Genomic DNA, 17,938 nt, shown 5'->3' on the forward strand with positions numbered 1-17,938 from the left:
GTCCTCCAGAAAGTAGTCCATCACAACTTTTTCCCACTGACCTTTGTCGACAGCGTCTGCTAAATTCAGGGCAGCAATGTTGTTGAGAGCAGTAGCAACACTTGCAGTTCTCCATATCTTTCAAAAAAGCCACGTTAGCAAGGATTATCTACACATATGAGAAGCTCATGTTAAAGACAGAAGATGCTACATGGCAGACCAAGCCAAACTCATCTCTCAGCATGTCCAGCCCACCCATTCTCTCAGCCAATCATGGCTAGCGGGAAGGTTCCTGACTTTTTCGTTGGCTAAACCAACTAGGTATGTAATTTAACAATTTTATTCGCACATGTTCCAGAAGGCATTTTTGTCCAAAAGCACATTTTGATAAAAAAATGTTTAAGTTGAAATGCCTCTCCTGTGAAGTAGTAACGTGCGACATACACCTAGGTTCTTGAAACGGGTCACATATAATAAAGCTCAGGAAATATTTGGTTGTTGTTGGCAGAAAACTACTTCCATACTTCCATTCATTTTTAAAACCAGTACCGGGTTACCTTCAGACGAGTTCTGTGGCTGTTGTGAGGGTTGTAGAGCAAAACAGAGTACACCATTTTGTTTGTGAGAGTCTCATCTTTCCTTAGTGGCCAAAACGCTCTTCATTACAGATGTTTTTGTGAGAAGACCGATTTTTGGGATTCCTGTGGTCTGACAAACAGAGCTGTAGCTCTGCCACTTTCCACGGCAGATGGAAAGTGGCAGAGCTCAATTTGGCCTCTGGAGGCTCCACAATTGTGAGCCTCCGACCACATTTTCAGATCAAGCATAAACAGGCTTTGTGTCCACAGCAGCAGAGCCAATAAAATACATAATTTGAAGAACAAACATTGTTGCAATTCATACCTTACAAGTCATATTTACAGTTTACTGCATCTCAAGAGAACAGGTTTAATGTTAAAAAAAGGTTATCTTACTTAGAAAATAGTCCTGATCGTATAGGCCTAGGCGATATCCAAAACAACTAACACACTGAAAACATAAATGTTCAGTAATTTGAATTGGAAAGTCATGTTTTTCTGTTCAATACCGCAACTCATTTTACCAATCTGGGAGCTAAAGTTGTGAAAGTAATTCAATAATTTAGCTGTGTATTTCGGATGGAATCAAGGCATTAGAATGAACCAGAGGCCACCAAATTAGAGCTTGTTCTGCAAACTTTTTCCCTAGAACTCACTGGTTGGCTACTTTTTCTATTTGGCTGGCATACTGGTAGCTACAGGTACAACCACAAGTCACACTGCTAGCCACACATTTCATGAAGCTCCCGACGAACAGTTCTTGTGCTGACGTTGCTCCCAGAGGCAGTTTGAAACTCGGTAGGGAGTGCTGCAACTGATGACAGATGATTTTATCTGTGCTACGCACTTCATCACTCGGTGGTCCCTTTCTGTGGCCTACCAGAAATAGCTGAATCCACTAGTTTGAAGGGGTGTCCACATACAACATTTTGGTTAATCGTTCAGCACCGGACTACTACAGATGTATTGTTTGAGGTAACATTATTTGCAAGCAATGTTTACATTTAGCGTCTTTTTTGAAGGACTATCATATCTTGGCCCTTCTACATGATGCTTTCTATCTACCTTGACTTGTTTAGACAGTGTAAATTAAGTAACAGGATGTTAAATGTTGTTTTTTCCAGTGTATCACGGCTGATCTTTGTCCGACACATGGGAGGAGTCCTGGCGGTAGCCAACATCAGAGGAGGAGGGGAGTATGGAGAGACCTGGCACAAAGGTAACACCGACACAGGTTGCCAATCACTTGAGAGGACTCCGGTTATAAATTCCAGACCTGCCAACATGCACTCATTTTGCCTACCAACTACGCAATTCTCTGTCCATGTACGCAGGTACGAGATCCCAGTTAAAAGTACGCAGACATTAATAGGGCCTGATTTTTTTTATTTATTTTAAATTTTTATAAAAAATAAATCCACTGAGTAAATCTAACATCCCGATTCTCGAGCTGCAACACACAGACATGTACGGAGTTTGTGTCAACGGACATGGAGATTAGTACATCATTATTCGACGTAGGTACCCCGTCTGCCCCGCCTCATGTTTGATGTGATGTTGAGTTTGCCGACTGTCAGCTGTACGTAAACACATGGACAAATCCCTTTTCGACTTTGTGTGTTGTGGAAAGGTTGTTGTTTAATTGTTTCAAGCTAATGTTAGCGAACATAAGATGGACATGCAGTGGGCTCTAAAGTGCCAGCAGTTCACTCGCATTTGCGTGTGAAAGAAATTAAATGCAAATACGAAAAGTAACTGGTCGCATTTGTGTGAGTGTGATATACATTTAATTCTGCGTCCCATTAGTTGTATTTTCCATGTTACATTACGAGGATCACGCAACCTGATAGACTGTAACTGTAATTATGATCCACGTCACAAAAAGCATTACAAAAGTATAATAAAAAATAAGTTGGGAGTTTAGAAGACTGCGCGGTGAAGAATGAATGAGTGTCCGGTATTAGCTATAGAAGCAATGCCACTAAAATACCTTTGCACTAGATTTGAGATTTTATCAATTTCAAAAATCTGAAATGATGTATGCGCTGCAAAGAAATCCAGTAGGCACCTTTACATAAGCTGAAACACCGGACTCTTCCAGTGAACAGCGTTCAGATTCCCTTTGCGGTATCCAACTGAACAGTGTTCAGATTCCCTTTGCGGTAGCCTACTTAAGCTCTGTTTAGCCAGTTTGCTGTCTGTCGATGCAATCATTTTTTTTGTTTTTTATGTTTTCAAAAGGATTTTGTTTTAGTGTTGATTAGGAACCATGTCTAAAAAGACCATACTTGTGAGCTAACCCTAGTGATTGGCCCTGTTTGAGAGGTGACACTATAGAGACTAAACTTGGGGGCATGTGCTAAGAAAAACGTTATAGATAATTATCTCCATTCTACACTGTACATGTAATAGAATAAACATATAGGCAATCTGTGCTAATTCCACAAAACATATTTATTTGATATGTTCTGTAGTCTTTTATTTATGTTTTGTAAATACCTTTTCAGAGGACTGAACCAGGTGTGATCCATAATGTTTGTCTAAGCACGTGTGCTGATGAAAAACAAGTAAGCATAGGTCCCATGCAATAACAAAATGAGCAGCTAATTTAGCAAATCATTGTTATTGAAGCCAGTCAGTAAATCGATGTCAGACGATGAGAGTGAGGGAACTGAGAGAAACAGACAGAGCAGCAGCAGCAGTAACCATGAACCCAACAAAGTAGGGTGCATGTGCCTCAAAGTTCCTTCCTCGATACCAGGAGAAGTGGTTATGCTTGATGCTATCATATCATGAATTTTGTACTTTGTGCAAGTATGATGTTGACATCAGTCATCAAGGAAGCTCAGGTAAGTGCTTACATATAAGGATGCTAAATTATTTGATCCTAAGGTATACAGTTGAAGTCTGAAGTTTACATACAATTAGGGTGGAGTCATTAAAAATCATTTTTCAACCACTCCACAAATTTCTTGTTGACAAACTATAGTTTTGTCAAGTCTGTTAGGACATCTACTTTGTGCATGACACAAGTAATTTTTCCAACAATTGTTTACAGACAGATTATTTCACTTATAATTCACTGTATCACAATTTCAGTGGGTCAGAAGTTAACATACACTAAGTTGACTGTGCCTTTAAACAGCTTGGAAAATTCTGGAAAATGATGTCATGGCTTTAGAAGCTTCTGATAGGCTAATTGACATAATTTGAGTCAATTGGAGGTGTACCTGTGGACGTATTTCAAGGCCTACCTTCAAACTCAGTGCCTCTTTGCTTGACATCATGGGGAAATCAGCCAAAACCTCAGAAAAAAAAATTGTAGACCTCCACAAGTCTGGTTCATCCTTGGGAGCAATTTCCAAACGCTTGAAGGTACCACGTTCATCTGTACAAACAATAGTAAGCAAGTATAAACACCATGGGACCACGCAGCCGTCATACCGCTCAGGAAGGAGACGCGTTCTGTCTCCTAGAGATGAACGTACTTTGGTGCGAAAAGTGCAAATCAATCCCAGAACAACAGAAAATGACCTTGTGAAGATGCTGGAGGAAACGGGTACAAAAGTATCTATATCCACCTTAAAACGAGTCCTATATCGACATAACCTGTAAGGCCGCTCAGCAAGGAAGAAGCCACTGCTCCATAAGCGCCATAAAAAAGCCAGACTACGGTTTGCAACTGCACATGGGGACAAAGATCATACTTTTTGGAGAAATGTCCTCTGGTCTGATGAAACAAAAATAGAGCTGTTTGGCCATAATGTCCATCGTTATGTTTCGAGAAAAAAGGGGGAGGCTTGCAAGCCGAAGAATACCATCCCAACCGTGAAGTATGGGGGTGGCAGCATCATGTTGTGGGGGTGCTTTGCTGCAATTAGAGTCTGATGCACTTCACAAAATAGATGGCTTCATGAGGCAGGAAAATTATGTGGATATATTGAAGCAACATCTCAGGACATCAGTCAGGAAGTTAAAGCTTGGTCGCAAATGGGTCCAAATGGACAATGACCCCAAGCATACTTCCGAAGTTGTGGCAAAATGACTTAAGGACAACAAAGTCCTGTCCTCAATCCTATAGAACATTTGTGGGCAGAACTGGAAAAGCGTGTGCGAGCAAGGAGGCCTACAAACTTGACTCGGTTACACCAGCTCTGTCAGGAGGAATGGGCCAAAATTCACCCAACTTATTGTGGGAAGCTTGTGGAAGACTACCTGAAACGTTAGGAACAATTGCAAGGCAATGTTACCAAATACTAATTGAGTGTATGTAAACTTCTGACCCACTGGGAATGTGATGAAAGAAATAAAAGCTGAAATAAATCACTCTCTACTATTATTCTGAAATTTCAGTCTTAAAATAAAGTGGTGATCCTAACTGACCTAAGACCGGAAATATTTACAAGGATTAAATGTCAGGATTGTGAAAAACTGAGTTTAAATGTATTTGGCTGAGGTGTATGTAAACTTCCGACTTCAACTGTACATAGTCTCTGGGAATGAAACCACTCTTTCCCCACGACCTTCATTTATGAGCCCTCACCGATGTCCACCCCATTCACATTCCTTCCCACTTTACAGCCTTATGTAAACCTTCTGTCTCAACTACAGGCTTCATGTTTACCTCACCTCCTGCTACAGATACATTTGTACATATATCATTCCATCTAACCCATAACACAATAGTCACTACTCCTAATGCACTTCTAAAGGTATAAACATACTAAAATATTCTTAAATCAATTAGTCAATATACATCAGTCCCTCATCTGGAACAATGATCACTCTTATGTTCCACAACACCTAAAAACATATTGACTTAAAAAGGTTAGAGAAAAAGTATGTTTAATAATTTCACACCACCCTTGATGGGAGTAAGACTGGAGACAGAACCGTCCATCCGTTACGTTCCATGCCCACGTGATGCTGGTCTCCATGCCGTCTCCTTCATTTTCATCCTTGAGTGTTAACGCAAAACAGACTATGAGCCTTGTATGTAACTCATTGTACCATATCATCCAGCAATCTCTATGTATTGATGCGATTTAACACAAAAATTCTGACATGGTAAAACAAAAGAAAAAGAGAAAAACCGTCATGGTTGACCCAAGCTATCATCCAGTGAGTTCTCTAACAACCCCCCTGTCGGAGGACACTTAAAGATAAGGTTTCTAGAGCCTCCCTAGGACAAATGAATTCGAGCAGTGCCCCCCACCCCCCACAGTTTGAGAGCAACTCTCTCTCGCTGTATCCAAATCATAACTAAAACATTTTATAAATTACCCATCCCAAATTCAGAATGACAGTCCTTAGTGCTTACTTTGAGTCTATGACTCGAATTCAAGCTTCTCAACCTAGCACACATCATCACAGTTAGAATGTACATTTATAAACGGGACCTTTTATTGCCGGTAATAATTATTCTCATTTACAACCCCCATTTGTCCCTGTTTTCCTGTCTCGAGTGGCATGGTAATGAAAGATCGGTATCTCAATGCATTCTCAGTCTAAATTGTAGACACCCCCCCCCCTTCTCCCGGCACTTATCATTCTACCGTGTCTTCTTCAGATTGCGTTAGATTTAATCTTCCCAACTGCACATGTAACTCTTACCTTGATTTGATGGCCCTTGATAATGTCCCGATTTCAATATCCAAATAGATACATCCATTTTATCTACGTACACCAATCTGTCTGGTCCATTTTCTCCCAGGAGCATGAGAGAAGTTTGCATGTTATCTCTCCAAGCTCACTCCACATGCGCGGTCTCAGGACTCTGGTGCACTCCTGCTGCCGGTACCCAGGTTAATGGCTTGGACTCAGATAGGAGTGTTAAAAGTCACTGTCGCATTGAACGCCTTTGTCACTCTTTCTTCAGCCGGTTAGGGAGGGTTTTGTGATTCACACACACTGTTTGTGGCCAAATTATTCCTACTTGCATTAAGACACCATCTGACGTCACATTCCATGATAACCTCAAGAGAGGACAGATCAGAACAACAGTTTAGTTCAATTCATTTCTGTTTCAGGAAATCCAGACAAGCATTGACTATGACAAATTATTACATTCCCAATTTTCTTAATAACACTATCTCTACGACAAATGTCAAAGGGCAGAACAACATACGGTTACTATTGAAACCATTTTCAAAATTAGTTCATACTCCCTTATTTTACTGGCGATCTATCTGAAGAGTTATCAGATCAGGGAGTTGGCACTCTAACCTATCGGGGATCCCAACAATCCAGCAGACCCAATCTGGTGAAATTTGTATCGAAACAAAGACCAACATATTTATCAGCAATACACATATCACAGTCCATTTGGAGTAACTGTCAACCCTCCTTAACATATATTTTTCCTTCTATATGCAGACTGAACAAAGTACATTTTGTACATTTCCCAAAGACCAGGACTCCAGGGAACTGGTCATTTTCCCTTTGAACACATGATTCACATCGTGATTCAAAAACAAAATGTTAAATCAAAAATAAACTAATTTTAATAACCAATCAACTTGGAGTTATCAAGAGGCTAACTCTATCAGGAAATAATAGTATCTCATAAAGTAATGGTAAAATACAACAGAAACTGGTGTTTATCATTCATTTTATAATTAAATCCCATCTGTTTCGATCATTTCTAGTGAGCTTGATCAGGTCTCACCAGAAAGTCTGGATACAGGGAAAATATTTTCTCTCCCTTTTCTTTTCCTTTCCTTCAGAAACAATTTTAAAAACGTTCAAACTTTTCCATCCTTCTGCATACCCAATTTAAAACTTTTTGAAAAGACCCCCAAAAAATAAATCCCACAGTATCAACACCACTAATGCATATTCAGAACCGGTAAATTGTGTGTGCGTGCTGGTGTGTGTGTGGTAAAACGTAGGTCAAAAACACATGCCTTACTTATCTGGGAACTCCGTTTATGGCCTAATCCAGATACTTTTATACTTAAAACTGCCGAATATCACTAACTGCTCTCCCCAATACCACAGTTTCAGGGACATTCCAAAGTGAGATAATGAAACCCCCTCTTCTGGAAAAGAAAGTGTACATTTCTTTAGCATTCACTATGCTACATCTTAATCAGCAATCCAAAAGCATTAATTATAAACCAAACATGATAATGGTAAATCCCCTGTCCTTACTCCAATCATTAAACGTTTGTTTTAATCCACCCCATTGTTTTATGTATCTTTTATTTAGCCTGTACTACCCTTAGACACGCCGACTTTATCTCGCCACCGAGTCCAATGATTCACTGGTCTCTTTTCCCCATGATTCTCCATAACCACCGCACCACCATGTTCATGATCAAAGAAAAATGTCAAGTTTATTTTAGGTTTGGTAACCCCTATGCTAATTCCTCGTGACCCCTCCACCCTTTCGTCTATTCTAGAAATCTATTTCATAAAACAACATAAAATGTCTCATGAGATAAAAACCTCCCAAGGTGTTCTGAGTTTGCAAGGAGTGTTTGGCCACATCATTTTAATTCGTTACCTCTGTAGAATCCATCCCCCTGACATTTCACCTAGATTCTTCAACCCAAAATTTCTTGTGGCAAATTTAGCCAATATGTCATTATAAGAAATCCGCAATATTTGTTCCCTGGCATTTATTATAAAGTTGGGAGGATTTGTTGCTGCTCTTTTGAGAAAAATAAATCAAATGCTTGCATGGCAACATTTCCTCCGAATGCAGCAGGCTCCATTCCTACTTTACAATCCCTTTTCCAATGACCAATAGCCCCACACCTAAAATAGGACTCTGTCTCCCTACGCTTTTATGTTTTTCCACTACGTTTCTTTGTCTTACCTTGGCCATTGAAACCACTCTTAGTGCCTTTCACTGTGGCCGTATTAACTCCTCGCACGTCTGCGAAGTGAGCGGAGTTATATTCCACTCTCGAAGCATCCTGCTCTATTTCATCCACAACCCCCGCATTTGCCGTTTTGATCACAGGTTTCAAACCTGCAGTGCAAATTCTATCAATGCACTCCCGTACCCAGTCTTTCTGTAGCTGAGTACGTCTACCAATTCCCCATTTTCGAGCTGAATTGGTAGATTGATTGTGCGCTTCTTTCAGCGCCTCCATAGCTTTATTAAAATTCTCTTGCTCCACTTTACAGAGAGAAACGGGGCAGTCTGTCAACATTTCAATAGTTATTATTCCGAAACCTCTCGTGACGGTGTCCAGGGTGTTTAGATTTCTTTACTTCCGTCTCTAATAACTATTTTCCAAGGTATCGCTACCCACTTCCCCAGAAAATCGTTATTGTATTTGTGCCTATTAATAGGTCCCGGCACTTAATACCTTGTATTAGAATCAATACTGTCTGCAAATGTATTACTGGAGAATACGGATGACCGAATGTCTCATTCCAGTGTTGCGCCTCAAATATCGCTGCTGTTGATAATACACATTACCAAAATGAAAATAATCTGTCATGGTTCCCCCTCCCCAGAGATCATAAACCAACCTTTCTCTTCTTGCTACCGTTACTACAGACATATCTTGTTCAAACTTTCATACACACCCACACAGACACACAACCTGCGGCCTCATTGCAACTGGGCTACCACCCTCCTTACGTGTCTGGCCAATACATTACTACAGTAGGGTTTTACCCTCCACAGGACCATCCTGTTTTGACATCCCCTCTCTCTATGAGATTTACCCTCTACAGGAACTGTCCTGCTCGGGACTTTATCTATGAGTCTTACCCTCTACAGAAACTATCCTGCTCGGGACTTTATGAGTCTTACCCTCTACAGGAACTATCCTGCTTGGGACTTACTCTATACTTTATGGTACTAGCTGGAACCAACTCACTCGGGATTAACCCCCTAGGACTTACCCTCTACAGGTACCAACCTGTTTGGGTTTACCTTCCGGGACTTACCATATACCACAAAGCTATGACCTGTCATTACTTATTGTTCCTACTGAATAAACTCAGGCTTTCTAGGTCCGTATCCTATAATTGTTCAGCCTACGATTCTCATCTCCCCAAGATGTCAAAATGAATGGAAACAGGTGTAGGAACTATGCCTACGTTGTTTGTTGTGCCAGCTCCTGTTCCACTGATCTGGACTCTCTGGTTTGACTGCAAATCGCGGTGAACCCTGCTCGCAGCGCCGACTGTTAGAGTAAAAACTCAACGGACAATATGAAAGCTCAAACCAAGTTTATTCTTCCCAGAGGATCAATACAGCTGCATTAGACAAAGACATATTCACACAAGCACTGATATTTAACCCTTTCTCCTATGCTGAGTCTCCTCCTACACATCTGAACAAACATTGTATCTTTATTGCTAGGCAGGAAACTAAGTGAAACGGATCATAAACTTTTCTTTCTGCCTTAACGTGACCTGACCTCAACCCCATGGCTCTCTCCCCTTATCAATGCCTGCCACATGTGACCGCTTTCTCTACACTCAGTACATTCCAAGCTTAACCATTAACTTCTGGTGTAGCACCTCAGCTATGGCACCCCTCAGGTCTCTATTACAACTAATGATTAATAAGATTTTAAAGTTCAGAAATCCAAACTAGAAGTCGACCGATTATGATTTTTCAACACTGATACCGATTATTGGAGGACCAAAAAAAGCCGATGCCGATTAATCTGCAGATTTTGTTTATGTGTATATATATATATATATATATATTTGTAGTAATGATAATTATAACTATACTGAATGAACAATGAACACTTTTATTTTATCTTAATATAATGCATCGGCCATGCCGATTAATCCGTTGACCTCTAATCCAAACTGAGCAATGAATCACAGAGGCAGTGAAGAGGTGTCCTTTCAGCCTGGCTACCGATGGCAATACCGACATGGAGGATGTCAAAATGTATCCGATTGTAGTACGGCTCTTCGATGCAAGTATTGGCAAGATAGTAGTGTTATTGCTTAAGCTATGTGAATCGAGAGAGTCTACAGGAAGAGCTATATTTGACATAATTGACACTTAAATGAAGAAGAGGAGCATTCCGTGGTTCAATTGTGCGAGCTTTGCAGTGGATAATGTCATGCAAGGTCTGGGAAAAGGAGTGGCAGCATTTCTAAAGACAAGAAATGGAAATGTGTACTTGGTTGGTTGTGCCTGCCATTTGATACACATAGCTGCAGAGAGGGCGTCGAGGCAGCTCAGTGTTAATACTGAAGACTCTCTTGTAAACCATCTTTTACTATCTTGACAAGAGTAGCAAGAGGAAGGCTTCTCTGCGTGACCTACTGATGTCAGTAAGATTTTGAAGCTGGTATCTACAAGATGGTTGTCCCTTGTCCAGTGTATCAACCGCCTTCTGCAGCAATGGGATCCTCTCACTGTTCTTTGCCGTTGAGGTATCGGGAAAGAAGACCACTGTGCCCCCAAGCTCCACCACAACAGCCAGATCCTCCTCCTTGTCCTCACTTGAGCCCTCTGCTAGGCAGCCCAAGAGTTTTTCCTCCTCCTCCTCCACCACCACATTGCCAATACCAGCTGGCTCTACAAAGCCCCCATCTGGCTCCCCCAAGCCCCCACTTGGCTCCTCCGAGCCCCCATCTGGCTCCCCCAAGCCCCCACCTGGCTCCCCCGAGCCCTCACCTGGATCCTCCGAGCCCTCACCTGGATCCTCCAAGCCCTCACCTGGCTCCTCTGGAAGCAAAGTCAACTTTAGAGATGCAACTGCAGAAACTAATGTTGTCCTTCTGCAAGCCAGACACTGTCACTACCATGATGGCAGAAACGAGTAGTGGTGTCAAGCCTACACTCTAACTGGAGAGACAAAACCAGCTTCCTGACAAGGAGCTGTCCATTGGCCAGGACACCCGCACCTACATAGGAAGCAAAGGCAAGCTGGATCTGCAGACCTTCTATGCAGATGTCAAACTTATTTTCTTCTGCAGTAGACTACGTGTTGCTGAAATTTCCATTTGGAGATGTGCTCCTCCAGCATGCAGTGGTCGCTGACATTGCCAACAGGCAGACTGCTAAGTTCTCATCCCTCAACTTGTTCATGGCACGCTTTCCCTGCATTATTCCTGAGGGAACCTCTGTTGATCTGGTGGAAGATGAGTTTAGACTCTATCAGGCAACAACCTTTGAGCAGAGTCTGGTCAACATGTGCACGGATCAGGCCTGCAGAGAAATTGGCACAATGATAAGGGGGGGGGCAGCCTGGTCTACTTCCACCTTCTGGCTGTGATTCTGGGGATATTGGTCATATTCCACTGCAATGCAGACTGCCAACGAATATTCAGTCTCGTTTCCAAGAACAAAACCCAGTGCATAGCCTCCCTCAGTACAGACATGCTGAGTGCCCTCGTTACCAAGAAGGTTTCAATGATTGCCAGAGGAACTTTGCCACAGAGAAGTCTACCCTGATGCCCTGCTGCGTAAGGCTCAATCTGCTAACTACCAGGCAAATCTGTCTAGGAAATGATTTCCTGAACATTTGAAGGGGTCCAGAAGATTACTTCTCACCCACTGTTTCCTGTCATAGCTTTTTTGTTTTTTATTATGGAGAACATGTTTATTTGATACTGATGCTCTGCTTCAAACATTTGTTCTTATCATATCAGAGATTTAAAAAAGTTATCGTGGATAAGACGTTTGTACATTTTGTGCCTAAACAAATAACTTGTTTGTTTAATAAAATTAAAAAACTCCAAGAATAAAGGCCCTTTGTGTGTTCTTTCTAATTACATCTTGTCAGTGACTTTTACCATATGTGTAAATGGAATGCTGTCAAGAAAGAAAGTATTCCAACCTTTTATAGACTTGATTTAGTACAATTCTATAATTGCGATCAGACTCACAAACAGCGCTGCACAAGCGTGCGGGGGGGAAGAAAACCCAAATTCGCCGTGTGCTAAATCTCTAATTTGCCATGCGCGTCTGAAACTCTAAAAAGTTGGACAGGGTTGGCAGGTCTGAAATTCTGATTCCTGAACTTTACACACAAACACACTCACACGTTCTGTCTCTCTGTGTGTGTGTGTGTGTGTGTGTGTGTGTGTGTGTGTGTGTGTGTGTGTGTGTGTGTGTGTGTTTCTTCAGCGGGCATGCTGGCCAACAAGCAGAACTGCTTCACAGACTTCCAGTGTGCAGCAGAGTACCTCATCAAGGAGGGCTACTCATCCCCCTCCAAACTCACCATCAACGGAGGGTCCAACGGGGGCCTGCTCGTAGGTAGGGCCCGCAATGATGTCATCACTATTGTTTGTTGTTGATGCTTTTAGACAGTGAGCTCATGCCCAGTCTGAAGACTAACCCTGGCACTGCCCTAACCTGTTGAGATCCTCCTCACCTGTCTGTCTGTCTGTCTGTCTGTCTGTCTGTCTGTCTGTCTGTCTGTCTGTCTGTCTGTCTGTCTGTCTGTCTGTCTGTCTGTCTGTCTCTGTGTGTGTGTGTGTGTGTGTGTGTGTGTGTGTGTGTGTGTGTGTGTGTGTGTCGATGCCTGCTAACCTTTTTGGTGCATGTCAAACTTCTCACCTGTGTGTGTGTGTATGTCTGTCAATCCCTTTCTGTCCCCCAGCGGCGTGTGTGAACCAGAGGCCGGAGCTGTTTGGCTGTGCCGTGGCCCAGGTGGGCGTCATGGACATGCTCAAGTTCCACAAGTTCACTATTGGTCACGCCTGGACCACCGACTTCGGCTGCTGCGATGTCAAGGAACAGTTTGACTGGCTCATCAAGTGAGTGCTCCTCCTTGTTCAAAACCATTCATCTTGGGGCGACAGGGAAAGCAGGTTTGCAAAATGCTATCATATCATGCAATTATACCATTCAGAAATTGGTCAGATATACACTGAGTGTACCAAACATTAGGAACACCTTTGTAATATTGAGCTGCACCTCCCCTCCCCCTCAGAACAGCCTCAGTTTGTCTAGGCATGGACTCTACAAGATGTCGAAATTGTTCCACAGGGATGCGGTCCCATGTTGACTCCAATGATTCCCACAGTTGTGTCAAGTTGGCTGGATGTCCTTTGGGTGGTGGACCGTTCTTGATACAAACGGGAAACTGTTGAGCGTGAAAAACCTGGCAGCGTTGCAGTTATTGACACAAACCGGCTGCCATACCCCGTTCCAAGGCACTTAAATATTTTGTCTTGCCCATTCACCCTCTGAATGGCACACACACAATCCATGTCTCAATTGTCTAACGGCTTAAAAATCCTTCTTTAACCTGTCTCCTCCCCTTCATCTAAACTGATTGAAGTGGATTTAACAAGTTTTAATAGCTTTAAACTGGTTTGACCTGTTTTCACCAGTCTGTCAGGGAAAGAGCAGGTGTTCTTAATGTTTTGTATACTCAGTGTATAGTCTCACAATAGGGGTTGTCCTTTGTTAGTGTGAAAATGTTTGTGCAGTCTCAGTTATTTTGTGTTCGATGTTAAAGTTTATCTGGGTGTATTTTAGCTAAAAAATAGAATCAAGCACACAATTTTTTATGTGTATGATTTTTCCTCATTAATCTGGAACTCCTCCTTTTCTGACATAACCTTCTAATCATACATGATACATCATTGAAATGTACCTTTAGCCAAACCAATCTTATTTTTGTTCAGATTTGTTGTTCTGTTCACATCCCTATTTTTTGCCTGTTAATGATGGTGACTCACCCACATGTAGATGTGCATTGACTTTGACCAATGCCGCAATCCTTTTTTCTGTCTCCTAATATCCCCCTCCTCTCTCCACTCCCGCCAGATACTCACCGCTGCACAACATCCACGTTCCCGAGGGCGAGGGTGTCCAGTACCCCTCAGTCCTCCTCCTCACAGGTGACCATGATGACCGCGTTGTCCCCCTGCACTCACTCAAGTATATCGCCACACTGCAGCACGTGGTGGGCCGCTGGGTGGGCCAGAGTAACCCGCTGTTCATCCACGTGGACACCAAGTCTGGCCACGGTGCCGGCAAGCCCACCAGCAAGGTCATCCAGGAGGTGGCCGACACATATGCATTCATCGCCCGCTGCCTCAACATCTCCTGGGTCAAATGAGGTGGTGGAAGACCTCCGACACATACGCCTTCATCGCCCACTGCCTCAACATCTCCAGGGTCAAATGAGGTGGTGAAAGACCTAAGTCCATGGAGTGCTGTGGTTCTAGTTCCCCCTTCTCTCTTTCTTTGTGGAACTCTTTCTGAAAGTATCTTTCTTATTTCACTGGTTGTCTTCACAAAGTTTTTATTCAGCTGTCCCCTCTTTCCCTCCTCTCATCCTCTTTCTTTGTATATCTCTGACTTGAGCAGTAATCAATGTCAACACACTTTAACCTGTGTTTCTGGTCTGTTTCTCTCCTGCTCTCTGTTTCCCAAATATGTATTAACCACCCCTCATTTCATACATGCTCATTTTCTATGTCCTCTTTCTCTGGTCTCTCCCCTCCCTTTCCCCCTCTCCCCGCGTGTGCTTGTTTTGGGCATGCCCACCAGGACAGCAGAAGTATAGTTACCACCCTGTCTCCATCCCTCATCCTTCTGTCCCCAGTACCCTACCCCGCAGTCTCCAGCCCCGGCACATAACCCCCCTCATAGCTCTTGTCATCCTCCTCTGTATTATACTCCATGTGTATTTTGGTTCTGATCGGATAACCCTTGTTTGTTCAATGTCGAGAGATAGGTGATACAGGGTAGGACTTAAAACACTTAGTTATCAGCCTAAAGGTCAAAGGTTAAGGCTGCAAATGTCATCAGTAGGGGGTCATAAAATGAAACAGCCCCCAATTGGTGCAACCCCCTATACACAATTGTATGTATTTATCATTTGGAGTGCATTTGGAAGGCTGTTGCTCAGTAAAATCACTAGGTAAATTATTTTAGCATTTAGGATTTTAACTCTTCACAGTGTTGGCGTGAATGGGTTTAGATTTAGGTTATTTTGTTGTTCTGTGGCCAGGAGGAGGGTAATGCAGAAAGAAAGTGTATGTCCGTGTGTGTCCACATATCCTCTCAGACTGATGTTAATTTCTACCTCTTGACATGTGCTGATTGTTTATCAATTAAAGGGATATAAACAACTAACTAAAATGCCACAACTTCAATAAAAAACATTTTGAACAGTGCTTTTTTTGTCCATTGTGCATCTCTCGTTACCTAATACATAGCCGATAAACTCTTAAGGTGCAGTGCAGGTAAAAACGCATTCGTCCTGTTTTTTTAAACAGAAATTGTGAAAATTATGATTAATGCCCATTTTGTGTAAGAGCTGTTTTTTTTTTTAAATCACTGGGAATTTCAGCCTTTTCTGGTGGGATGTAATTGTGTCCCACCGCATAACGTCCCCCTGCGATCTGATTATAATAGACCAATTAATGTTTGTTTATTTGAATATTCCCTCCTAGTTTTGGTGCAGGAGAGACTGTGCAGTATGGCTACCTTTGCAGTGTTTTCCGAACAATCACTGTCTGATTAGGCTGCAATTTTTTTTTTTTATATCATAATCAACTGTCAGAGAAGTCCAGTCGAACCTCATGTACAGCACACTTTGCAAATCAGGCTAGGTACACGGGGATTTCCCAGCAGCTCCATCAGGCATCGCATGGATCGTGAAATCGGCAGCAGCAGCAGCAACCATTCATGAAGTGTTAATGTTGCGTGGTTCGTTCTGCATTGTGTGATTTAATTAGGACACTGCTACAACTGGAGGTCTGCTTATTGGATTTTTATTTGCCCTGCACACGAAGAGACAACACAATATGTTAGCCCTTGGCGCTGTCACAGCTCTCAGGCAGCTCACTAGCTGAAGGTTAGGCAAAAGAGTGAACCAAAAAGAAATAACAGGTGCTGCGTGCACACATTCAGTGCACAACAGCACACAATACAAGTAAAATTATATATGTTGTGGAAAATTGTCTGAAGAACATAATACTCTTACAAGAACTTGTGAATTCAATATAGACTTTAATACAGAGTAGCAAAGCCGAGCCCTTCCATGGAAGGACCCTACCACACACGCAACAGAGCCGAGCCCCTCCATGAAAAAGACTAAATTCTCATATTACAGAGTCCTTTTTTTTATATGATTCTGTCTTTGCATAACGTATAGAGTCCCCTCCCTCTATATGAAAATAGCTTCCCTTGACCGTTCTTTACCATTATCTCTCCATATCAGTTGTTGCTTGTTAACGCCCACATCTGACAGCTGTATAGATTATAATGCTAGCAGGGCCTCCTCATGTGGTACAAAAATAATGCATGCAGTGTATGCTCATCCTTTCCTCTGTACTTCTTTGTCTGTCGCTATGCCTCCCACCATGGCCTGTTGCTCTATCAGAACCAGATGTCTTCTTCTCCTCCTATAGCCAAAATATTTATGTTATTTCCCCTTCAGCACAACTGCTTATCTCCCACATATACAACATAATTCGGACAAAAAAGAAGACATACCTGCACACGAAGAGACAACACACAATATTTTAGCCCTTGGCGCAGTCACAGCTTTCAGGCACATTTTTTACATTTTTTATTTTTTTACATTTTAGTCATTTAGCAGACGCTCTTATCCAGAGCGACTTACAGTAGTGAATGCATACATTTCATACAATTTCATACATTTCATACATGTTTTTTTTTTTTTCTGTGCACCTGCGCGAGCACATGGAAACTCACTCAAACACTGTCCCAAGTGCCCACAAGTTACAATAGGTACCCTAGTTAGCGAGCTCGGTGAAACTTGTTAACAGAAATCTTTACAGTGTCCACATTGTAACAAAACTCATGGTTGTGTAGCGGGTTGTGTAGCACATTGTGTAACATTACCACGGTTTTATATTGAAAAATTGCAGAGCCGACAACATACAAGACCATGGTGCTTGCCTACGGAGCTGTGAGGGGAACGGCACCTCCGTACCTTCAGGCTCTGATCAGGCCCTACACCCAAACAAGGGCACTGCGTTCATCCACCTCTGGCCTGCTGGCCCCCCTACCTCTGCGGAAGCACAGTACCCGTTCAGCCCAGTCAAAACTGTTCGCTGCTCTGGCACCCCAATAGTGGAACAAGCTCCCTCACGACGCCAGAACAGCGGAGTCAATCACCACCTTCCGTAGACACCTGAAACACAACCACCTCTTTAAGGAATACCTGGGATAGGATATAGTAATCCTTCTAACCCCCCCCCCCAAAAAAAATATATATATATAGATGTACTATTGTAAAGTAGTTGTTCCACTGGATATCATAAGGTGAATGCACCAATTTGTAAGTCGCTCTGGATAAGAGCGTCTGCTAAATGACGTAAATGTAATACCTCGCCAGCTGAAGGTCAGGCAAAAGAGAACAATAAGGGGGCATAGAAATACAGATAACCCGCGATGGACCAAACCAAAATATACAAAACTTTTACAATCAAGTGTATTTACAATATAG

General features: G+C 42.4%; 1 protein-coding gene and 1 long non-coding RNA gene across 2 annotated transcripts in view; one reads left to right on the top strand and one right to left on the bottom strand.

Annotated features, from left to right (window-relative positions):
- Positions 1–15,635, top strand: part of LOC115195591 (prolyl endopeptidase) — a 56,255-nt gene extending 40,620 nt beyond the window's left edge. Inside the window, exons 12-15 of the mRNA XM_029755626.1 lie at positions 1,682–1,776; positions 12,625–12,756; positions 13,103–13,259; positions 14,278–15,635. Coding sequence (XP_029611486.1) covers positions 1,682–1,776; positions 12,625–12,756; positions 13,103–13,259; positions 14,278–14,572 — 679 coding nt within the window. The 3' untranslated portion in view covers positions 14,573–15,635. The remainder of the gene's footprint in view (positions 1–1,681; positions 1,777–12,624; positions 12,757–13,102; positions 13,260–14,277) is intronic.
- An 818-nt stretch (positions 15,636–16,453) lies between these two features.
- Positions 16,454–17,537, bottom strand: LOC115202481 (uncharacterized). Its single transcript, XR_003880009.1, has 2 exons — positions 17,499–17,537; positions 16,454–16,868 (listed from the first exon to the last, which is right to left on the bottom strand). It is a non-coding gene; the product is annotated as an uncharacterized LOC115202481 (long non-coding RNA).
- Between the last annotated feature and the right edge of the window lie 401 nt (positions 17,538–17,938).

The sequence above is a fragment of the Salmo trutta genome, chromosome 1, assembly GCF_901001165.1.
Source record: "Salmo trutta chromosome 1, fSalTru1.1, whole genome shotgun sequence".
Taxonomy (NCBI): domain Eukaryota; kingdom Metazoa; phylum Chordata; class Actinopteri; order Salmoniformes; family Salmonidae; genus Salmo; species Salmo trutta.